This window comes from Oreochromis niloticus, linkage group LG7, assembly GCF_001858045.2.
Source record: "Oreochromis niloticus isolate F11D_XX linkage group LG7, O_niloticus_UMD_NMBU, whole genome shotgun sequence".
NCBI classification, from domain to species: Eukaryota; Metazoa; Chordata; class Actinopteri; order Cichliformes; family Cichlidae; genus Oreochromis; species Oreochromis niloticus.
This window is the reverse complement of record NC_031972.2, coordinates 8,146,802-8,170,072: the sequence shown is the minus strand read 5'-3', so window position 1 is coordinate 8,170,072 and position 23,271 is coordinate 8,146,802. Positions and strand designations below refer to the sequence as shown.

Below are 23,271 nucleotides of genomic sequence, written 5' to 3'. Positions count from 1 at the left end.
CCTTTAGGAGAAAGCTATTTTCTGCCATTTGTATCTGCAGTGTCATTCTAATAGCAAAAAGATCAGGGCTATATTAAGTTATGTATGGTGTTTCTCAACAACCGTCTGGTGGCAAATGGCTGCATAACATTTAGGACAACAACTAGTAAGTTTGGTACCAACTAGTGACAATAGCGCGATTAGTCGACTAGTCGCACACATCCCTAATCTTACTTCATACGTCTTTTGACCCAGTTGGTAACACAAGTGCTTCCCTGCTTTATTAAAGCACGACTAAGGAAAAAGACCTGCTAATAATCAGGACCTATTACCTACTGCCTTAAAAATACAATTTTTCTTCTTCTTTCATTTATAACAGCAGCTTGCATCCAACGATGTTGTACTACTGCCATCTCCTGGGTTTTACTGCTACATCACTTCCATACCCTTAGATCCTGTTGATGGCTGTGTCCCAATCCGGCGACCGCACGCTTCGGAGTACGCGCAGTTCGCGTACTATGAGTCCAGTATTTCTCAAAAAACAAAGTCTTTCCTTTCCCTTCATCATGACTCAACTGATCAACCACCATTTCAAACTTGGGTTCGGTAGTACTACCCATTTCTACCCTCAACATTCTCCTTTGACTGACATACTTCCTGCAGCTAAAAAGCACATGTTCAATCGTTTCCAGAGCATTACACCGATTACATAAACCAGTAAGATGTTTCCGCATCCTAAAAAGAGTGCCATCTAGAAAACAATGACCTCTTCTTATTCTACGTATAATTATAATTACCTCCTCCTGCCTACTTACACCTCTATTTCTTGTAACGTGAACTGTTTTGTACTTTATATAAATGTCTCCCTTTTACTTCATTACCCCGCGCCATTTCCCATAAATTCTTACTTTCTTTCCAAACGTTTCCCTTCAGAATTCGACAACGGTATCTGCATATCAATATCTACTTTTTTAATAGCTTCTTTGGCCAACCTATCTGCTCTTTCATTACCCACAATACCTATATGAGCGGGAGTCCACATTATTACTATATTTTTGCTTTGTTCACACACAAAATCTACGATTTTTCAATACTTAACAATGCTAACAATGAATCACTATTATTACTTTTGAAATTATGTCTTCCACCCGTTCTAAAGCCAATAATATGGCACATAACTCTACTGCATATATACTCAAAAAACTGCCACCTGGCGAAATCCCTAATGCGTATGACGTAACGCGATGTACGTGCAGGCACGTCCGTGACGTAACGAAAAGAGGGCGCCCCAGTGTTGGCGGCGAATTTAAAGAGTCTCGGTTGGAGGGCTGCGATCCAAACAGTCTTGCACTTTTTGTGTAGGATCGCACTTGTTTCGAGTTGAAGGAAATGCCAGGCGACAGGTATCGTTCTCAGTGGTTCTTACATTCTGTTACTAAAAATATTTGAGGTATAGCGGTGCATAAGTTATCTCTGAGATGTGTTGCACATGTGAAAATGAGCCGCCATCCCAAGGCTAGCTTGGTGCTGTTTAACTGTCCCAACTCAAAACTGTGCTTTCCATTTCTAAAGCGGTGTGAACAAGGCGGAATTATGCGAAATTGTGTGTTCGGTAAACCGCCGGCGTCTTAGCGTAGTTAGTGTAAACTGTACCGATAGCGCGCTTTCTCCCCAGCGCTTTCCCTCCACGCCTGTCAGCGGCTCTTTTCTTCCCGGGGTACACACTGTAAGCTAACCGCGGAGCAGGAGTGGACGTCCTGGACCACCTGCATGTGTCTGTGTACTGAAAGACAGGAGACAGTGTTTGTCGTTTGGTTTTGCAGTCAGTTTGCGCGGTCACACCGCTGGTAGCTACATCAATATGGCGGGCATGGAGGGGTTCTTTAGAGGAAGCTAGGCCGCTAAGTAGCCTTTCTGTGGGGTGTTCGTGTAAGACAGCATGATGAAGCCTTGTTTAACCATGCCCACATGTCTGATTAACTTCTGCTTCCAACAGTGTCCCACTGCAGGATCGTCCCTGCCTTAGTCTGCAGGACTCCATGCTGACTCAGCCCAAGAAAAGCAACAAATGCAAGTCCAGAGGCATTCTCAGCGAGGGCCTGGACACTGAGTGGACCCCAACAGATCTCATCCTGCAGTTCACACCACCGCGCAAGAAACAGCGGCTCTTCAGCAAGGGGAAGGAGAATGACAGCAATCAATTTGTTCTTGGCAGGAGATCAAGGAGGAAAGACCCCTCACCAAGTAGGAGGAGATGGTTTTCTGAGGTTTAAGATGAGGACTTTCACCTGTGATCAACTTAACTTTTTTTCCCCCTTTCTCCTTCCCTCTGCAGACATTTCATGGGATCAACTACCAGACGAGGTTGTTCTTAGGATTTTCTTCTGCCTCCCTCTCCAGGACCTCGTCAGAATATCTGTAGTTTGCAAGCGCTGGCAACGTTTGGCGTGAGTCATAATGATCATTAACAAAATCTCTGGCCCTGCTTCTTCCCGCTTGAAATTTTTTTTTTTTTAAGTGCGGGGCGGATCCTAAAGATTGAGTTTGCATACTTCAAACCACTCCTCTGGTTCTTTCTCACATCTGTGTGTTTAAACTCGTGACACTTATCAGAGTATTCAAAAATATGGAAATCTGTGGCTACATTCAAAAGTATTAAATTCTGACAAACTGGTAGATAGACGAGTTTGTGCTGCTTAATATTCTCAATGACACACACAATGGAAACCCACATTCACATTTAACAGAACGGGTTGCTGTGTGCAGGTTATTTACTGCAGGCTTCTGTAGGGGTTTGCCTCCATGACACCTCTTTGCTTGTCCATTCATCACAGGTTTGACGAGTCTCTGTGGCACAGTGTGGATCTAGAGGGGATGACCCACACTGGTCTGGCTCTGCAGCAGGTGCTGAGGACTGGCATCCGCAGACTGCGCTGCCCTCGCTCCTTTGTGGAAGAGTTGCACTTGACATACAGAGGGTTAGTCACATATATCATGGTGTGTCCTGATTTTCTTCTTCACTGGAAGACTTACTCTGAGTTTTCCTTGCCTGTGAAAATCTAATGAAAACTATCTAATGTCTAATGTTTAATTCTCCTCCACACCACAGAGCTCTATTAAGTATTAAGTTCTGTGGCACTTATTAAGTGGAAAAAAAATGCTCTTTTCTTTCTTTTCCATTATCCAGCTCTTTGCAGGTGGTTCAAATGGATCTGTCAAACTCAGTCATACCCACGTTGGCTCTGGAAGACCTCATCTGTCGCTGCAGACTGCTAGAATGTCTGAGCCTGGAGGGTCTGCAGCTCTCTGACACCATCATCAGGTGAGATCTGAACTATTTGCTACTGATTAGTGTAGCAGGGATGTCACTGATTCCCAGTGTCTTTGCAGCTGCTTTTCTCTTCTCAAAAAGATGTCTGAGCTTTTCATGACCTCAGATGCTGAGGGAAACATGTCAGTGATGCTGTTTGTAGCAGAGCCTCATCAGAGGTGGAAAAGTCGTGCTGTAACTGTTGATTGTAAACTGGCAAAGCACTAAATTCTTCTCAGTAAATGCATTTTCTGAATCTGTTTCAGCTTAAATCTGTACTGTGTGTTTGGAGCTCATGTTTGGGTGTATTTGTTAATCTCTTTTTCTCTCTCACTCAGCTGTCTGGCAAAGAACACCCGCCTACAGGAGCTCAACCTCAGCGGCTGCTCCGCCTTCTCTGCTCCTGCGCTCGCTAGGATGCTGAAATCCTGTTCCCGGTCAGCTGCTCAGTCCTTTATTCACTTTGTAACCACAGTTTCAGTTTCTCCTCTTCCTCAGATTTACTCATGCTCTGATTTTGTGTTTCAGTATACAACAGCTGAACTTATCATGGTGCACCTTTGATAATAATCACATAAAGAGCGTCGTTGATAATCTGAGTTCTAGTGTTACACATCTCAACCTCAGCGGTTACAGAGAGAGCCTCACCCTAAATGGTGAGTGGTGGAGATCTTCAAGTCACTGATTTCAACACTAACAAACACAGCTGGTTTGTCCTTAATGATGTAACACATAACAAATTGCATAATGATACAGTAATTTATGATTCACTTGACAGCTTGAAGAGTAACACTGAGGGTGCGTACTGCTGAAGTGAAATTAGTTTGTGAAAACTGTATATGGATAGATCGATCTAGATATAGATCTATATCTTAAAGATTGTTTGAGTTGATCATTCTGACAGTGTCTGACGTGTGTCTGTGTCATTTCTCATTTTTAGATGTGAAGGTGCTGGTGGAAAAATGCCCCCAGATTAAAACTCTAGATTTGAGGTAAAAGTTTAGTCATTGTTCTGTGTTTGGTATTTAATTGTGGGGTTTTTCTTTAGTTGTCTTGTTTTATTTGCTATTGCAAATTAAATTGTCATGGTTGGAAAAATGTCTTTACTGTGGCCACAGACAACTGCAGCTTAAAACCTGTGTTTCTGTGTCGCAGTGATAGCACTCTGCTGACAGCTGACTGCTTACCTGTCCTCAAACAACTCAAGAACCTGCTGCATCTGTCCCTGAGCCGCTGTTATCACATTCACCTTGCTGCCCTCACGTAAGTTTTTATCTGCCTCCCACCTCATGGATGGAGGTGGAGCCTCCCACCTCCATCCATGTCACTGTTATGTATGTTATGTCATGTAACTAGTGCTGGCTATGGTGTTTATTTTCAGTTGGATTTTATTAGTACAAAAACTCTGCTCTAACCTTGAGCTCTACATTTGGGACTTGTTTGAATGAGTGAATACTGAAAACTAAATGCTGGTCTGGATTTATTTGGGGCCTAAATGGGGGAAAATCCGTTAAATTTCAGTTATAATTTTCTAAAAAGAACACAATCATATTTGAATAGCTGAAAATCATGATTAAGACTCTAGCTGGTGTGATTGCAGTGACGTGGATAAGATGTTCCCTGTGCTGAGCCAGCTGGATGTGTTTGGGCTGGTGCAGGATAGCCAGCTGCCCTCTCTAAAGAAGGGGATGCCTCATGTGAGCATAAACTCCAGACCTTTTTCAACCATTGCCCGGCCCACACCGGCCAGCAGGTTTGTTGGATCAACCAGCGACCGCACCATGTGGAACAAGAAGTGTCGACTGCGGTTTGGACTGTAACAACCATGGCTCCTTCTTATTTCTTTAGTCCAGTTAGTTTGTAACGCAGAGAGTTTTGTCCTGCAAAATTCCAATGCATTCAGGTCTGACCTAGTGTGCAGTAATGGAGCAATGTTTCAGTGTTTGCTGCTAAAGAATATGCTTTCTAGCCTTGCTTGCACATTTGTGTGATCTTAAATGCAGAGCACGCAAGCTTGTGAAGAAATGTCAGGGTTGTTAAGTGAAACGTTACATTGTTTTAGGTTCTAATAATGTGTTAATTCATTTAAAAAATGTATTAAGCATGGTTTACAAGGGGGTAAAGTGATTTCATTGGCTAAATACTCCTATTAGTTTTGCTCCCTAATATCTGCAAATCAGTAAATGCATAATGAAGGTTAATGTTAATGAGGTATTTACTGTGCTGCCTAAATGATCACAGATCTTTTGATAAGCTTAATGATTTTAAAATGGCCTCTTCTATTTTAGAAAAGTCAAATATTGACTATTGTCCAAATAATTTTAACTTGCAATCCAACATTTAACAGTTGCATTATCACCTCCAGCTGTCGACATATTTAACAGTAAAAGTGTTTTGTGTGTCAGCTGTAAAAATGAGAGAACATTTGATTTTATTAATTGAACCGGTTTTAATGACAGTGTGTGTGTGTGTGTGTGTGTGTGTGTGTGTGTGTGTGTGTGTGTGTGTGTGTGTGTGTGTGTGTGTGTGTGTGTGTGTGTGTGTGTGTGTGTCAACACATTGTTGCTAAAGAGACTACCTTTCATGGACTTCCATATAATCTGTGTTGCTTGCAGTAATCCAAGTAGCTCAATAGTGTGGATGTGTTCGCCCTCGTGTCAGCTTTAACTCTAGAGGAACATGTGAACGACTTATTTTCACCTCGGAGTCTTTGCTGATAAACTAAAAGCTATTGAATTTTTCTGTGGGATTTATTTAACTTAAGGAATCTTAAGATAAGGAAATGTACAGTTTGTGCCACAGGTTTGTAATGTTTGCCTCGGCAGCATCAGTGGATTATTGGATCAATAAAGATGCAATTGATGTTCAAATGTTGAGTTTTAAAAAGTATTGCTTTTCCTGTAGAGAAATGAGTTGTTATACATTGTTCACAGTTTTAAGGCTCAAAAGTAACTGGACAGGTTTTGGACAGTGAAGAATTAAGCAGATAATTTTGATTTCTTGTACTAAACTTGCATTTGATTGCTACTTATATGAACTGACAGGAGTGAAGAGATGTGAATAAATTGAAAAATCATAAAATGCCTATTGGAGATCCCCAATGGGAGAAACGTTTGATCACTCATCCGAGTAACTTCTTCAGTCTCAGCTGACTGCAGGTTGCCCCAACCTTATAAACCGTACATTTACAATACATACATATAACAGTACATGTACGGTTTATAAGGTTGGGGCAACCTGCAGTCAGCTGAGACTGAAGAAGTTACTCGGATGAGTAATAATGTTTTCAATGGGAGAAAAGTTTTATGAACAGAATGAACCGTTTGGGATTTACTTGCCTGGATGATTGCGCATGCATCAAGACACCTATTGGAGAGCAAAAAAATAAGTAATGTACTGGCCAGCTCAACAACACTGAAACAAAAACAAGACCACAACACCACCACTCCCATAGTTATGCTGCAATAGGCCTCGGCTGCTTCCCATGATGCACTGAGTATTTCTTCTTTTCCTTTCTCTGTACTTATGAACCACTCTGCTCTTTGGTTCAGTTTTCTTTCCCTCAGCCCAGCCAGTTTCAGCAAATTGCTGCCTCTCCCTAAACAGTGTCAAAGGATTCTTCCTGTTAAAAGGGAGTTTTCCCTTCCCACTGTCAAAGTGCTTACTCTGTTGGGGTTTTGTTTTCTCTGTAATGTAGGGTCTTTACAGTATAAAGCGCCTTTAGGCGACGGTTGCTGTGTTTTAGCGCTATATAAATAAAAGCGAACAGTGTACTTTTGTGGGTGTGGCATCAACTGTGACATATTTGCAGTGCTGATAATGCAAGAAACAGAATTTTCTCCTGCAGTTAAAGCAGACTGACTAAAATGGTACACTGTACAGATGATTAAATGCACTGACCGTAACCAAATGTATCAAGGGCAAGGGAAGTTGCTGCAGAGGGATAGTTTTTAGCATTTCTTCCAGCAGACTTCTCATATCTGATATTTTTTTTTTAATTAAGGATGACTCCTCCCACAATTTGGACCATCATTTCAGCCTCCAGATTTTTAATTATTAAAAATCATTATTAAAAATTTCCTGTTAAAGTCACAACGAAAAACCTGCTTGATACAGGGAAGACAGGAAGGTAATAAGATGAGCTTAATGGGGAAAAAAAAAAGCAGCACACAGAAGCACTTGTATTTCATATCACTTTATCGAGTTCCAAAACAAAACACATTCCAGCAGTGTGTGTTTCCATAGGGAAACTTGCCTTTGGCATGGTGCATGTTACACTTTCCAGATAACTTTTCAAACAGAACATGGTTTTTGCAAGAACGCTCCAAGTCAAGAGATTTGTTGGGTTAAAAATAATTTTGTATCCATCAGATACTGTTTCACCTATAACTTTAGTCATGCCCACCACAGACAAAACTGTTTCCTGTCTTAGGAAGTGTCAAAAAACAGCCCCTTTAACTCTACCAGAGAAAAAGAAAAACCCCTTTAAACATGGAGTTCTCTTTGCTGCACTACAACTTTTCTCTAAAACTTACCGTTCTGCGTGGCTCAGACAGCTAGAAAAAATAGACACTATATTCCAAAAATATCTTTACTCAGCAAGCCGCTGTGCTTCAAGTCCTCTGCATACATTTACAATTATAAAACTTACAGCGCAAGTGAATATATGCTTAGAAAGGACATGGATTGATGAATCTAGATTTTTCTCTAGTGTTAACGAGGCCCTGAAACCAACAGAGACTGTCTCCTGGTAACAAATACTGTGTACCAAAACGGGATGTAGCATATCCCACAGTTGGCCACAAACTTAGGTTAAATGCATTAGTGAATGTTCTTTCATTACCATCAAGACATCCTGTAGATTATTTCCCCCTCAATTTATAGGATAGTAGATAGTAGGATGAGTAGGAAATGTGGATTAATCCACCACTGAAGACAGTTGGCTAGCTTATAGTATTGGCTGATAATAACTTAACACAGCATATCCAAATATATATATATATATTTAAAATGGAGTGCTTTGAGTGGTCTGTAGGAACAGAAAAGAACTTCCATGCTAGTTGTGCCAACAGTACATATGTTGAGTGTTAATAAAACTGTTTTGTTTTGGTGGGGTGTTAAAAACCCTGTCACAGTTTGACCAGCAGGGGGCTTTGCTTCCACAGTCCGCTTAGCACTGCGCATCACATGAAACAGGAACGCATCACAGAGCCAGATGGTGGTACAGTAGGTTACTAATCAGTTTGAAAATTGCCCTTATAATGATTGCTTTTAGCCTACATAATATATATAGAGATTGGAGATGTAACAATTAATGTAACATGGTAAAAAGCAAAAATTGAAAACTGAAATACCAATTGTCATTAGATACATTCAATAACAATTATGTTATTGTGTGGTTTTGTACATTTATGGTTACACTCTCCCCACGCTCCTGCACTTTCATTTCATCTTCAATTTCCCAGAAAGTTCCTCACACGAGTCAAGCATTTTATTGTAATCAGCTCAAGTTATGCTATCAGTAGTGATCATCAGGAAGTCAAAGTGTGACACTGTCCTAATCCTAATGCATGTATATAAAGAATCATCTGATATATCAATATCAGAAGTTTGAACTCCTTAGAAATCTGCAGCCATGTTCTGTTTAAAGGTTTTTGTGTATTCAGCAATAAATTATAAACTTGAGGCAGAGTAATTTGGATTTGTTGACAACAATAACTCTGAATAACTTTGCCCATATTCTTAAAGCTCACTCAGTATTGTGAAACCACATCAAAATCTGTGTCCTGTTTCAGTGTGGGGTAATATTCACAAACAGTCTGCTGGATCGGTGTAGCTTTTATGTCTGACGTTTCCAAAAGACTTCAGGGCTACAAAGAGTTTTTAACTTTCTTTCATCTTGGCCTTAGTTTCACTGCTCACTTTAGGGCTTATGCTGATATACCGTATATATGTATATATATATATACCATATAATATAACCAGAAACGGTATCTAAAAAATGAATCATCATCTTTGTAGCTTGGAATAGTGACACAAAGATTAAAAATGAAAAGAAAGTGTAAATGGGGATTTTTCTCTTTTTTTGGAAAAATATCTATAATAAAACAAAAGCTAAGGACAAATACTTCCCTTTGAACACATCCACTTGTGAACACTGTTAGTTTGAGAGATAGTCAGACTTGTCTCAGTTTTCTAACACAACAGTCCGGAGCTGGTCCTCCTCGCTCATGCTGATTGTAGCGATAGCACCATCGTTGAATTCAAAGGAAGTCCCACCATCCACCACCATGCAGGCATCCCAACAGCGGGAACGGACACACAACCTGAAGGCAGAAAAGGGAAAAAAAAAAACAAAACGATCAAAGGCTTCAGTTACAGCACAGACTCATCGACGTTGTGCTCTGCCTGAGACTGATGATAACCACTGACTTTGTGGCAAAGCCTCTCTGTCGACTGCTGGAGAAGACCCTGTTCACGATGGGCTCCCTGATGCTGTAGAACAAACGGCTGTCATCTGGGCTGAACACCAGAGACTTGTTGTATTCCTCTGTAACTGATCACATGACACAAGAGCAAGATTTTAAAAAAAAGGCTATAAAACTACACAAATCAACAATAATGACAAGAGAAATAGGAGCTCACCTTTTTCAATTAATTCTTGGTTAAGTTGGATATCCAGACCTGACTGGGATGTCCCTGGAAGAAAATAAAAATATAGTGAGGAAACAAATCGGGTTTTATGCATGCAAGGACCAGTTACAGCTGTAAAGACAGTAATCGTTAGGAAAACAACTAAATACAATCTATATTTCCAGAACAGTACAATACAGGCCAAATATTATCTAATACAGTTTGGATTCCAGGTAAGTGGGATCACTGCAGTTTGTTAACTTTTTTGAAAATTTGGGAAGTTTAGCATTAACCTTAGTGGATGTGTATAGTTCAAGTGAAAGGTCCTCAGCATAACTAATAAAATAACACCAGGTTTTATTCTTTTTCTCCCCTCTTAATCCACATATTGGTGGAAAGTGGACCTTTTGTACCTCCCCTTATTTTCTGTCATGAATGCTGTTCCAGTGCTGGACACGAGAGTTATTAGAGTTTTTCATTTTTATATTTTATCATTTGGACTTTTTGCTTTTAATTGAATTTAGTTTCAGTCAGCTTCCAGAGTGGAATGTTTAGTTTTATTTGTTTCTGTGTCTTTTAAATTATTATTCTATGAAGTGGATAAGTCAGAGGCAAAATTTCTTGTAGGCAGGCAAGTCTCAACAGAATCTTTACCAGACTAACAAATACTAAAACTGAGGCTCTTTCCTTTAACAACAAAATTTCAGTTGGTTTTAGCTTCAGTCTAGTTTTTATTTTCATTTTGTTAACTAAAATGTTTTTTTTCCCATTTCTAGTTTTAGTTTTTATCTTAGTTTTAGTTAACAATAATAAATAACCTTGGGTGGATACTCAGTGTTAACCATGTCCAAAGTTTTAAGTTATGAGGTAAGTGTATGTGCTGCTACTCTGCAAAGGTATGGTGATATCTGCGGGTCTTGCACCTCAAAATTTGCACATGTACAGTACGTACCAATTTTTAGAACTTCTTCCACTGCTTGTTCAGCAAGTTTATTGATGTTATATGACCTGTGGGGCACAAGAGAAAAGATCGTGAGGGAGCTGACAAGTGTAGAGACAGAATTCTTTTCATTCTTATTTGTAAGGCAATATCATGCTTTACATCATTGGGTTTCATAATTTATAGGAAGAATAAAACAATATCTATGTAAAGAACCAGCATTTTTAGTAATAAATCACAGCTGGCCCAATATACATTTTATATCTTATATCTATATATGTATCTGTGTGTGTTTAAGTCTTGCTTGCATCTCCTTTCAATGTTAGGTGAAGTTTAATAATATTGATCTGAATATTAAAAGCTCTTCACGGACCAACCAAAGCTGAATCGAGTGTTTGGAGCCAGCTAAGAGAAATTTACTTAAGTTTGGTTGATCCACACAACATGATAAAGGCCCACTGGCTATTATTACAGTACAGCTGTGTTCATACAGATGTTACAATCTCAATCTTTTTCCAGTGACTTGAAACTTTTCCCCATCACATCACACTTTTTACAGTCCATTTGCTCACTTATGTGAAGAGACTATGAACCTATGAGGTTCATTTCCACCTGACTCAAGCATCAAAGCTTTAAATGGTGCAGGAAGAGCTATTCCTGGTGCAGGAAGGTGATTAGGAACTACTTTTTTAAACATTTAAAGTTGTTTTGTGTACCAAGCTTTGGATCCTGTTCCTGTGCAAATGTTCAGTCCAGAACTCTTCTGTTTTTCCCATGGGCCATCATCCACGGAGATCTCGTAGTAGGAAGCCCTATGGAGCAAGAGGTTAACATGGGGTTTGAAGGATTTTAACTTCACCCTGTGGTGGACAGAGATTTTTCCTGATGAGTGCTGGAAAAGCGTGCAGCATGCCAGTGAAGGGACTGAGGATTTATGAAAACATTCTTAGATGGGAGTTCAAGAATCTGTTTCCATGATTAAGGTACCTGGAAGACAGAGATTCTCCAATGAAGATTTCATTTAAGCTTCTAACAGGGAGAAGGCTAGGCTTGTAGAAGGTCTCGTGTAGTGTTCCTGTCCCTAGAAAGAGTAATTGAATTAGGAAAAGCACGCAGGAAAAGAAAAGAAAAAACATCAATATAACTCCAATCTCACGCCATGTTTGCACAAACTCAGGATTGAGTGACACTGGAGAAAAGAGACTGGATCAGACAAGCATGCTGAGTGGGTCGTACTGTTTAGGTTGTCCATGGAGGTGAAGCGGTGAGCTTGGTTGTGCTGTTCCAGGCTGAGCTGCTGTTCGTGGAGGTCCACTGGATTGGGATTTATTCCTGTGCCCTCTAAGTGCAGACGGATCCTCTGACGCCACAGCCACCTGCAGGCAGCCAGAGAAATGTAAGGGGACGAGATCTGCAGTCTCAGAGAGGCGTTAGCCTTGTGTGTGCGCCATTTCTCCATTTTTTATATTTGTCTCTGAATCCTCCTGAAACCACTTTTATGAGAAGAGGAGGTCTACTTTGAAACATAACTACAGAATCTGAGAAAATAAAACGGTGACATTAAGACAGCATCCCAAATATCACCACATTCATTTTTACTGGACACTTTTACCAAAACTCTTGACAGTGGGCAGCAGTGAACTCTAGTAGCAGGCGAGTCATTTTTACAGGACAGTGTAAATGGATTTAGGATATCCGACTGAGTTTGACGACACAGCTTTGGGGTTTTAGACATCATGTGACTTTTCCCCAGACACACAGATTTAAACTCCTGAACTCTAAGCTAATGACATGCCAACAACTCTATGGTGTTCGGTAGGCTATAGCCAGCAGCAAAGAGTTATGGACTATTTTCTGTACAACTTTGAACATAATATAATCCACTGGCATTAGTTAATAACATATTGCAGTTGTCAGGGTCTTCAATATAGACACAATGATACAATTTTGCATTTTTACCTCGCAGAACCACAGTACATTTTAAATCAAACATGATGTTATTAAAGTGCAGAGTTTTCACTTAAACTCAAGGAGTTAAACAGTTAATGCAATACCTTTGTTAAACTACACTCATTTCATACACATTCCCCCATTTCCAAAGGCCCATTAGTAAGTTAGCTGATTTAAAAGCAACTGTGGTTGTGCATAGAGGCAAAACTGCAAAAATTCAGCCACTGTCCAAATACTTATGGACCATATCTGTAGATTGTCACTGCTGAGCCAGAAAAAGCTGCTAACATTGAGGAAGGCGTGAGAGCAGTCAGCATTTGTTGTAAAATACACACCTGAACTCACCACGGCACAGCTTCTCCAGTGCCTCTGGGAAGGCATGAGTGTATCGCACAGGCAGGCACAGATGACCTTCTGACCTTCAGTAGAAAGACAAAACTTCAATATACTCAGCTGGAAATGTTAAACAGCAATCAGCCGGCTTAATCCCATGAAAATTTCAAATTATTTTAATACTTACACACTACTGGACTGACAAATTTAGATTAATGACTTATTGAGTTTTTCAATAAAACACATAGTCTTTATTATTGTGGACCTACTATACTTTTCATTTACTGTCGTGTATATATACACTGTTCCAACAGTGGATGTGGCCAAAATTTCAAAGAATGAAGTCAGTGTACGTGCAAATAATTATTACAAGGTAAAAACTCATGACTGCGCTAAACACTCATTTTCAGACAGTTTTTCCCTTCTTCTGGCTCTGTGACAGTGAAGAGCCCAAATACATGTAAGACAGAGGATGAACTAAAGGGGCGGACGAAGGTCCAGCATAACGATAAAGATCGTCTCCAACTCTGAATCATGCAGAACTAGTGCTGGAGGATAAAACGATCACGCCATTTTAAAAATGTTGATGACAATGATAAATTCAATCAATACACATGGCCTATCGGGCCAGTAGATGTTCTCCCTCTCAACCCTGGTACCAGGGGCAATGGGGTTCAACCGGTTCACGTGGCTCTAATACTCTGCCGTACCCAACAAGTAATGCCGAAAAGCCAGCTGCTCAGAAGAGATAATACAGGTCGCAAAAAGTCAAAAGTGCAGAAGTCGTTCAGTTTTCTCCATTCAGACTGAGCACAGATAGACAGGTTAAAAGCTACAGCGCCGACAGGTCCCGACAAAGTTCAGTGACATGGCACACCTTTTTCATTACATTCAAAAAATATGCAAAAGAATGTCTATTAAACCTGAAACCGTTAACAGGCTAGTCTTCTTAATTGGAGATACAGGTGCAATTACAGGTGCAATCTTATTAGTTAATAACACTTTTTCTTCAACTTTCAATTTGTATTAAAACAAATAGCTAGCTTAGAATACTAATATGTACCTAGATCTATATCAATAATTATCAAAAATTATTAAATTTAGAAAAAATAACAATAATCGTCATAATAATTTTGTCTATATTGCCCAGCTCTATGCAGAACTAGCCCAACAACAAAAATATGGAGTTGTACACTATCATTATAGGTCCACTTTAATTTAACAATACAATTCATATCCAACAATGGTCTGTTCTGTGCTTTACCTTTCAGGGTCTGTGTTAACTCCAACGACTGGTTTGTCTTTGCTAAAAACCTTACTGGCCACAAGTAGCATCGTTCCATCACCTAATAAACAAAAACAAAAACAACCCCCCCACACACACAATTCCAGTTATTGAACTTGGATTGTGTTAAAGAACAAAGAAAGTGAAAGACAAGGAAGAACCTTTTATTCTGTGGTTATTACATTAACAGAATATATACTGGTAATGACATAATCACATAAGCCGTTATTGATGTTCTAGATTTACAATGAATTACTGTCACAAGCAGACAGCTTTGTTGTACAAAAGATATCTAGGATGACAAAATATTCCTACCTCCAGCAGAGACAATGGCATCTGCCCACCGCACTACATCTTCATTGTATTCTCCTCTTTTTACCACTTGTACAGTAATGCCTTCTCTCCTGAAAACAAACAGAATACAAAGAGAGTCCCAGCTGCAAAGAAACATTCCCATTTCTCTAAGAAACATTGCTGTTGGACGGTATCTTACTGCAGGCTCTTCACAATGTGCTCCACATTGCTAGTGTGGATGTTGTGTCTTTCCAGCAGGCCATTGTAGCTGGAGCCCTTCATAGCAAGCTGTAGAACACAGATTAAGTAAAACACTGGGTGAAGGGTAGAATGTAAAGTGGCGTCTTTGCTTTGTGGTAGTCACATGAATGAAGTCTTACCAACTGCTTTAGATCTTCTTCAGAAACTCCTGCATAGCGATAACGCTGCTGTTCAAACTCATACCGCGTAGTCTTTGTGACCACTGCTACCTTTTCTGGTTTGAACCCAGCTTTCGGTTGTGGTGATGCGCTGCATACTGAAGCGTGGAGGGGGCGAAGAGTGTTTCCATACAACAGGCTGATGGCTCGACTCCCGTGGCACAGCACCGAACGGCGAGCCATCCTTATTAAATGAACCTACAACCAAAAACTTCACAAAGGTCCGGTTAGAGTTACTGAGGGTCCTGTCAGCTGTTAGGGAGCGCACATACCGACTCCTGTCAGTACTCGACAGATGTTTCACAGTCAAGTGAGATCCACGCGCACACAGCTGTCAAGGACGGTCACCACCACGCTCGCCCCGTGTTGCTAGATGAAAACGTTAAGATTTAACTGTCCGAGTCAAGTATCTCCTCAGAACAGCACTAAAACACCAAGGACAGCAGTAACCTTGATGCTAACTAGTGATTCTTCTAACCATATTTGGCAGAACCGGACTTTTCCAGCTGAGCTTAACAAGCTAAAAGTAGCTAGCAGCTTGTTCACAAGTCGTTAGCCTGTCTGCCTATCACATCTTTTTCACTGGGCTAACTGTTGTCGCACGACACATTCAAGCCGTGCCACGCTCCAAAGCTCCTTAAACACGAGATAACACCCATAAGAAGGTGAATAATATGCGACAACATAGAAAACAGTGGAAGCACAAACCATGCAACCGGGCACGTACGCAGGCTGTAGGTGCGTGCGTGCGTACGTTACGCAGCATCTGATTGGCTGGTCGAAGGGCCTTGGACCAGCTGGAGGCAGGCCTGGCCTGGGACAAAAAAACAAACAAACGGGTTTCTTGGTGTAGGCGCCCCAGCATGAATGATCAGTCAAAACAAAACAGACACGCACTCTAGCTATCCGCAGTGGCTCAAGTAGCTATTTATTTGACTTGAATCTCTCTCTCTAATTATGTCAATATGTAATTATGTTTAGTAATTTGATTGGGCAATTAACTGTGAGTACTGAAAATGACCAATGGTCAATGCTTGATCTGCAGGATTTATGGTCCGCCAAAATTGTCCGTCTGCGTACACTTTTCGGTCGGACAGACGGAGGAGAGGGGCTCTCACCCAAATGCCACGCGCTGCAGTCCCTTGAAACAAAAACGACCGGGTGTTGTGCCAAAAAAGTGATCGGCTGACAAAAACTGATTTCCTGTATTTGCCAAAAAGTGATTGACCGTATTCTTACATTTGCACAATGTCGCTAAAATTAGAGTGACGCTAAAAACTAATTCATGCATTTATTACTTCTAGGCTGGACTACTTCATTATTATCAGGAGGTCCTAAAAACACACTGAAAAGCCTTCAGTTGACCCAAAATGCTGCAGCAAGAGTACTGACAGGGGATATTTCTCCTATTTTGGCTTCCCTCATTGGCTGCCAGTTAAATCCATTATTGAATTCAAAATCCTGCTTCTCACATACAAGGTCTTGAATAATCAGGCCCCATCTTATCTTAATGACCTTATAGTACCATATCACCACATTAGAGCACTTCACTGTCACACTGCAGGCTTACTTGTTGTTCCTAGAGTATTTAAAAGTAGAATTGGAGGGAGAGCCTTCAGTTTTCAGGCCCCTCTTCTGTGGAACCAGCTTCCAGTTTGGATTCAGGAGACAGACACTATCTCTACTTTTAAGATTAGGCTTAAAACTTCTTTTTGCTGAAGCATATAGTTAGGGCTGCCCTTAGTTATGCTGTGAGGCGTCTGGGAAGGGATTTCAAAACAGCGCTGTAGGTGGCAACAGCTTTTTTCGTAAGCCACTCCCTCTGTTCACTGATTGTTCACAGTCAACATAGATCGCCTATCTCGCTCTACGAAAGCGTATGAGTGCCACATTAAGAAAAAAATATTATTGATCATTTTGAGAATAATTTTGATGTTCTGAAACAGCGCAGCACATTTTTAATTGCATCAGAATAATTCATACACTATGAAAGGTCAGTCTGACCTGATAATAAATGGACTGTTGACCTCCATCATGATGCAGCGCTCAGAGAAGATATGACCCTGCTGGGTGGTGTCCACGATGTGATGTTCCTTTAACACTAATGATCTATTATGACCATTCTTTAAATGAACTTGATTGCACAAAAACACATATACACATAAAGCATGTACCTACTCATTAACAGCAACATCATATTATATCATATCTACGCCTACCAGCTACACATGACTGAAGCCTCCAAGTCCCAGAGTGCAGATGATTTTGACTCAGCTTCTGCTTGCAGTCTACAGAAGCACAAGAATGACACCAAGCAGTTAGTCTTCTGTCAGCGTTGGAAGATGAATTCAAATTGATTAGTAAAGGTAACCAAGGCAAAAGTGTATACATTCTCCATTACTAACAAAACAGTTATTGCTGTAATACTATAACTAATTTAGACTAAGACTAAGACAATGACATTCAGACTGTTTTTTTACATTAAATCTGACTTACGTTCAAATTCATTTTCTGTAGATAGACTATAGGGAATAGAGAGTTGCAAGTATTTGCAACTCTGAAATACTTGCAACTTGAGAAATACTTGAGTGAACTTGAGTGAGTGCAAACTATTTAAAAGAGCTACTTTTAATTTTTCTCAGCAATGGAAACTAAGATCAATCCTCAAAAATGGCCAAAGTTGACCATCAAACGTTATCTTCAACTGATTTAATGAACATGATAGTGAGTGCAGTGGTCTTCAGTGATCTTCCCAGTCACTAGATGTGATGTGATGTGTTTAGAAATGGGACATCAAGAGTGAAAATGTGCAGCTGAAAAAGCTGCAGAAACGATGCAAGCATGTCGGGGTGGAGGAGATAGTGGATTCCAAAGTGTTTATTCAATTTTTAATTCAATTCAAATTTATTTATATAGCACCAAATAAATAAAAGCCAAACAGTTGCCTCAGAGTGCTTTGTAGACCCTATAATAACAGAGAAAACCCCAACAATCATACGGTCCCCTATGAGCATCACTCTGATGCAGAACATTTCTAATATTAGCGATAAAATGCAAATGGAAGGAAACAGGTCTACATATTTGTTTAATATGTGCATTGAAGGGTATATCCTCTAGACCTGTAGTCAGATTGCCAGACTGCAGGTCTATAGCTGGAGCCTAAGTTAGCTATCATAGGGCGAGAGGCAGGGTGCACCCTGGACAGATCACCAGTCTGGCACAGGGCCTCTACAACTATATGTTTTAAATATTTCCTCCATGCTGCAGCCTCAAGGACAAAACATAAAAAGGTTTACAGATGTGTTGCTTCCTCACTCAAAACTGAAAAAGATGCTTGGATGACTTAAGGCACAAAATCAGGAAATAGTCATGGTTAACTGGTTGGCTGCAAAACACTCTAACTGGTTTTGTAAGTTTTAGTAATCCCTGTTTTTACCTGAATGAACTAAATGAACTGAATTGAACTGAACTGAACTTGTTTACCTGGATATGGTAATCTTAAAGTCCACTCCTGGTTAAAAGTTTCAGAACACCCTAATATTTCCAAATTTTTATTGAAAATGATGCAGTTTGTCTCATTGCACTCTGAAATGAAAGCATAGTACAAATAAGCAATTTGAGTTAAAAAAGAAATCATGGAATCGATTTAGTGACCGAAATGTATTCTAAACTTTTCACTCACTAAAGAAGCCAACTGTGGCAGATATGATAGCTGAACACACCTGTGGCATTCTTTCTACAATAGAAATCAAATATTCACATATTCAGAAAGTTCTTCCCATATCTGTTGCAGAAGTTCCCATAAATGTGTGGCACTTGTAGGTTGCTTTGCTTTCACTCTTCTGTCCAGTTCATCCCAAACCAGCTAGATGGGGTTTAAGTCTGGAGGCTGTGCTTGCCACTCCATTTTTTCAAGCTTACCATCTTGTTCTTTTTTCCTGTAGTGCTGGCATCGCTTGAACTTTTGGGGGATTATTTTGCTGTAGGATGAACCCTTGATCCACTAGGCACATACCAGAGGGTACTGCATGGTACTGCAGAACGCTGTGGTAGCCGTTTTGGTTCAGGGTGCCTCTCACTCTGTACAACCAACCCTGGATCCAGCAAAACAGCCCCAGACCGTCACACTTCCACCTCCATATTTGACATTTGAGGCCACACACTGTGGAACCATCCTTTCACCTACTCTATGCCGTACAAAGATCCTGCGTGATGAACTGAAGATTTCAAATTTTGATTCAGTCTTCAGTAGTCCACTGGTGGTGTTACATGGCCCAAGCAAGCCTCTTTGTCTTATTCTGACGTCTTAGCAATGGCTTTCTAGCTGCAACTCGTCCTGTCAAACCTGCAGCTTGAAGTCTTCCCTTCACAGTTGAAACTGAGATTTGCTTACTACCATCACTATTAAGCTGTGCTTGAAGCTGTTGTCCTGTATATCATTCCTTCACGCAAGCTGTTGCGTGAAGGAATCTACTGGACTATCAGGTTTCATCAGGCTCTTTATGTGTAGTTACAACAAAGTTTGTTCTTATTTGCTGTCTTTTCAAAGGGCTTTTTAAATTTAGTATTTTACTTTAGTAGAAAACTTTTGTCTGATTAATTAAAATCTTAAGATCTTAAGATCAAATCAACTGAAAGCAATCTGCTGTAGACACCAGAATGTTAAACAGTTATTGCCAATATACTGCAGAATGCAGTATGTTGATACCAGCTGAAGTCTGCTCATGCAGAGAAAGTAACATGTTAAAGTAGCACCCATAGGAAAGCAAAGAGAACTGTAAACAGAACTTCCTGTATGTCAGGAAGTCACTGACGCCACTTAGTTCCTCTTTCAGGGTGTGAAACTGTTGCTGTTGTTGAATCTGGAAACATTTGTATATTTGTCTCCAGCCAGAAGATCTGCATCGCTTATCATAGATGAATGAAGCATCAGCTAACATGGCTCAGGGGGAGCTCAGAGAGTCTGCCCTTAAGATCGAGAGCCTCACCGCGCAGCTAGTTGATCTGCAGAAGGAGGTTGGCTTTTTATCTTACGTATGAAGGCTTTAATTTTGTCAGCCAAAATGCATGTATTTCTTAGTGCTAAGTGTGAGTAATGACCATGGTTCCATTCCAGGAAGGATGTTAAATAATCTGAGTTTTGAAATAAACTGAGCTGATTAACCTTGATGATGAGTTTGCAGTTCCATAAGGGCTGATCAGAGTTTGTTCTACATATGTTCACCCTGAGTTAAGTGCATGCGTGAGTAGGGAAAGAGCATTCAGGAGGCTTTCAATAGATGAAACTTTGATATGATATTCAGAGAAATTAATTTAGAATTTCAATACAATAATAAATGTTCCAATGTCACAAGCATGTATAGACTTGTAAAGCAATAGGTGTTTGCCTCAATGTTTCTTAATTTAGAAGATTGATGCCATATAATGACTGTCTCGATAGCTATCAGTAAAGTTCAGTATGAGTTTTTACAACTGTCTTCCATACATTGACATAATAGCTGCAGAGATTTAGAGACATAAATACTAATCATGTTAGAATTCTATTTTTTACTGTAGCCCATCCAATCCTATGACATTTTTAAGATGTCATGAAAAAAATGATGCCAAAATATAACTTACACGCCAAAGAATCTGCCTCTACGAAATTACCTGTGTTTAAAAGTTAAAAAAAAACCATCCTAACTTACTTACATTTCAATACTGATAAGTATTGAGACCTAACCTAAATCCTAAAGAAAAATTTACCAGATACATTTGAACAATGCTGTCACGCAGATTACAAAGCTAACAAAATTAAAGCACTGCTGAATGACACTGTGGACTTGCTTGTTCACCTCTGTCTTCTTTACAAATATTGAGACTGATGGTTGGCGTGAACGTATAGCAGAGCTGGAGGCAGCATTGGTAAAGGAAAAAAACACGAGCCGCAAAATGCTAGCAGACAAAGAACGTGAGGTGGCTGAGATCCAAGCAAAGATGCAGCAGCAACTTCATGAGTATGAGGAGTTGTTTGATATTAAACTTGCTCTGGACATGGAAATAAACATCTATCGTAAGCTTCTGGAAGGAGAAGAAGAAAGGTGAGGAAACAAAGACTTTGGCTCATCTTTTGACATCCCTTCTGAAAAGCTTTGATAACACAGAACTCTTTAACTTTGTTTTTCTTTAGGCTAAAGCTGTCTCAAAGTCCTTCATCTCATGTAACCATGTCTCGAGACTCATCCAGCAGTGGAAGTGTGTGCACCACTCAGGGAAAGCGGAAGCGCGTTGACATAGGGGAACCAAAAGCCAGCAGTTCAATGTCAAAAGTGCACACTGCCTCAGCCACAGGACCCATCTATATTGACGAGATTGACAGAGGTGGCAAATTCATCTGCCTTCATAACAGTGGAACTGAGGCAAGTTTGACATGATTCATGTCACTTCTTATGTATGTGGATTTCTAGAATAATTTTTGTGTATCAGACTTTCAAACTAAAACTATGCAGGTGAGAAGTCTAGTATTCTGGGTCACACTTGTTGGCATTTGGTACAGTTTAACAAAATAAAATTTTTTGAAAACATGAATGTTTCCGATGTGTGCTATAAAACAGTTTGATTATAGATTTGGTTGATTTTGCAGAGAGTGCCTCACACTGCCAAGACAGCCTGCTTAATCATGTGACTTGGCTGCACCAACCACTTCTCACTATTATCAACTCTGAGCCCAACATCTGCTGCCAACTGTCACACAATAACCATTTTTTTTTTTTATCTTTTGTAGTAAATTTCAGCAAAAATGCATAACTGTGTGTTAAAACTGCATTAAACTTTTTTTTTGTAGATATTCATCTGAACAACCAAATATCAAACAAAACTGTATTTTTGAACTTTCTTTCCCAAATCTTTGTTAAAATCTTGACATTTTCTCTTTTCATGTCATTTAGTTTTGGTGATTTTTTTTTAGTTACAGAAAAGCCACAAGTGGTTCATTTTTTTCTGGTCTGGTAAGCTGTGAAAGTTCTATATCATCCTGTTAAACTATAACAGGGAATCAAAGGATCTTAGTTGCCCAGAACTGCAAGGATATACTTGCTCTCAGAAATCTGGACCTTATGTGGACAAAATTTCCAATTGTATAACACAAAATACTCTCGTTGACTGGCAACAATTTACTAGACTACAAACAACTGAAAATATTACACGATTGTTGATGAATACATATTGATTGTTAATAAGGAAGTACGGACAGTGTGTTGCAACTGTTACAACTCTTTTCGTATAGGATGAAAACTGACTTTAGTCACTCCTGTGTTAGTACTGGGTGGTAAATGATTGGATCTAAGACACTATGGACATTCACTGAAAGCAAAAGCTTGCATTTTTAAACAGTATGACTCATTTCTGTGAATTACTGTGTTGTGTATACAAATGCCACAGATGGCTTAATTGTGATTGTATGTAAGTTTCTGACTATGAACAAGCATTAATCTAACTGTTTTTTTTTTTTTTTTAAATATTTAAAGTACTTTCTGTGTGCTTTTTGCATGCTATGGGTATATATAAATGTATTCTGAACTTACATTTGTCTGTATATATTTCAATTCAATTTTATTCTTATTCAATTCAATATTCGATGTCTTCAGTATGCATCTACAATGTAAAAAGTAGCAAAAATAAATAAAAAACATTAAATGAGAAGGTGTGTCCAAACCTTTGACTGGTAATGTATTTCATAAAGTACTAATGCCAGAGGGGCAGATAGTATGCATTTTTTAAAAATATCTTTTTCTACCTAGTCTCATCCGGTGGCTGCAGCCCCACATGACCCTGATGTGGCTAAGTAGAAGAGGATAGATTGATGTTAACCTGCCATTAATATGGCAGGTGCAACAGCTGCTAGAAGAGCTACTTTTCCTTTTGTACTTTGAGTACATTTCATAGCCTGTAGTCTTTGACTTTTACTTGAGTAAAGAAGTTGAAACAGAGGAGCCTGAATACCACCACATGGGTGAAGATAATCTGTTGGAAATCTGCTGTGCACATTGCCCTTAAAAGGAGTCAGCTCACTGAGGGAATGCAGGCCAGGGGCGAGGGGAATTGTCTGAGTCAAACCTCCAGCAAAAGGTGAGTCCACCTTAGCCAATTT

The 23,271-nt window shown here is 39.8% G+C and overlaps 3 protein-coding genes across 4 annotated transcripts; 2 read left to right on the top strand and 1 right to left on the bottom strand.

Annotated features, from left to right (window-relative positions):
* Nucleotides 1-1,216: 1,216 nt before the first annotated feature.
* Nucleotides 1,217-6,159, top strand: skp2 (S-phase kinase-associated protein 2, E3 ubiquitin protein ligase). Its single transcript, XM_005449432.4, has 10 exons — nucleotides 1,217-1,382; nucleotides 1,976-2,223; nucleotides 2,315-2,426; nucleotides 2,814-2,957; nucleotides 3,167-3,301; nucleotides 3,628-3,726; nucleotides 3,818-3,945; nucleotides 4,230-4,281; nucleotides 4,445-4,552; nucleotides 4,890-6,159. The coding sequence occupies exons 1-10, from the start codon at nucleotides 1,369-1,371 to the stop codon at nucleotides 5,107-5,109; spliced, it is 1,260 nt and encodes a 419-aa protein (XP_005449489.1). The 5' UTR covers nucleotides 1,217-1,368; the 3' UTR covers nucleotides 5,110-6,159.
* A 1,309-nt stretch (nucleotides 6,160-7,468) lies between these two features.
* nadk2 (NAD kinase 2, mitochondrial) lies at nucleotides 7,469-15,918 on the bottom strand. Of its 2 annotated transcripts, none has more exons than XM_005449429.4 (12): nucleotides 15,105-15,918; nucleotides 14,924-15,012; nucleotides 14,746-14,834; nucleotides 14,410-14,491; nucleotides 13,148-13,231; nucleotides 12,099-12,238; nucleotides 11,850-11,943; nucleotides 11,579-11,722; nucleotides 10,875-10,930; nucleotides 9,935-9,988; nucleotides 9,722-9,845; nucleotides 7,469-9,615 (listed from the first exon to the last, which is right to left on the bottom strand). In XM_005449429.4, the coding sequence occupies exons 1-12, from the start codon at nucleotides 15,324-15,326 to the stop codon at nucleotides 9,477-9,479; spliced, it is 1,317 nt and encodes a 438-aa protein (XP_005449486.1). In that variant the 5' UTR covers nucleotides 15,327-15,918; the 3' UTR covers nucleotides 7,469-9,476. The 2 variants fall into 2 exon arrangements, with proteins under 2 accessions (XP_005449486.1, XP_005449487.1); XM_005449430.4 differs by having other exon boundaries at nucleotides 11,579-11,674; nucleotides 15,105-15,916.
* Nucleotides 15,919-19,959: 4,041 nt separating this feature from the next.
* Nucleotides 19,960-22,823, top strand: LOC100694744 (lamin-B1). Its single transcript, XM_005449428.3, has 4 exons — nucleotides 19,960-20,159; nucleotides 21,003-21,223; nucleotides 21,313-21,541; nucleotides 21,766-22,823. Exons 1-4 carry the CDS (start codon nucleotides 20,061-20,063, stop codon nucleotides 21,805-21,807), a joined length of 591 nt encoding a protein of 196 aa, XP_005449485.1. The 5' UTR covers nucleotides 19,960-20,060; the 3' UTR covers nucleotides 21,808-22,823.
* The last annotated feature ends 448 nt before the right edge of the window (nucleotides 22,824-23,271 follow it).

Excerpts from the sequence above, each read along its gene's own strand:
- skp2 (XM_005449432.4), top strand. Across the intron at positions 2,224-2,314 it reads GAGGAAAGACCCCTCACCAA|ACATTTCATGGGATCAACTA; the intron begins GTAGGAGGAGAT and ends TTCCCTCTGCAG. Across the intron at positions 2,958-3,166 it reads TTGCACTTGACATACAGAGG|CTCTTTGCAGGTGGTTCAAA; the intron begins GTTAGTCACATA and ends TCCATTATCCAG.
- nadk2 (XM_005449429.4), bottom strand. The coding sequence starts at position 15,326 with ATGGCTCGCCGTTCGGTGCTGTGCCACGGGAGTCGAGCCATCAGCCTG. Across the intron at positions 14,835-14,923 it reads CACATTGTGAAGAGCCTGCA|GAGAGAAGGCATTACTGTAC; the intron begins GTAAGATACCGT and ends GTTTGTTTTCAG. Across the intron at positions 9,989-10,874 it reads GGAAGAAGTTCTAAAAATTG|GGACATCCCAGTCAGGTCTG; the intron begins GTACGTACTGTA and ends ATTTTCTTCCAG.
- LOC100694744 (XM_005449428.3), top strand. The coding sequence starts at position 20,061 with ATGAATGAAGCATCAGCTAACATGGCTCAGGGGGAGCTCAGAGAGTCT. Across the intron at positions 20,160-21,002 it reads TAGTTGATCTGCAGAAGGAG|ACTGATGGTTGGCGTGAACG; the intron begins GTTGGCTTTTTA and ends ACAAATATTGAG. Across the intron at positions 21,542-21,765 it reads TTCATAACAGTGGAACTGAG|AGAGTGCCTCACACTGCCAA; the intron begins GCAAGTTTGACA and ends TTGATTTTGCAG.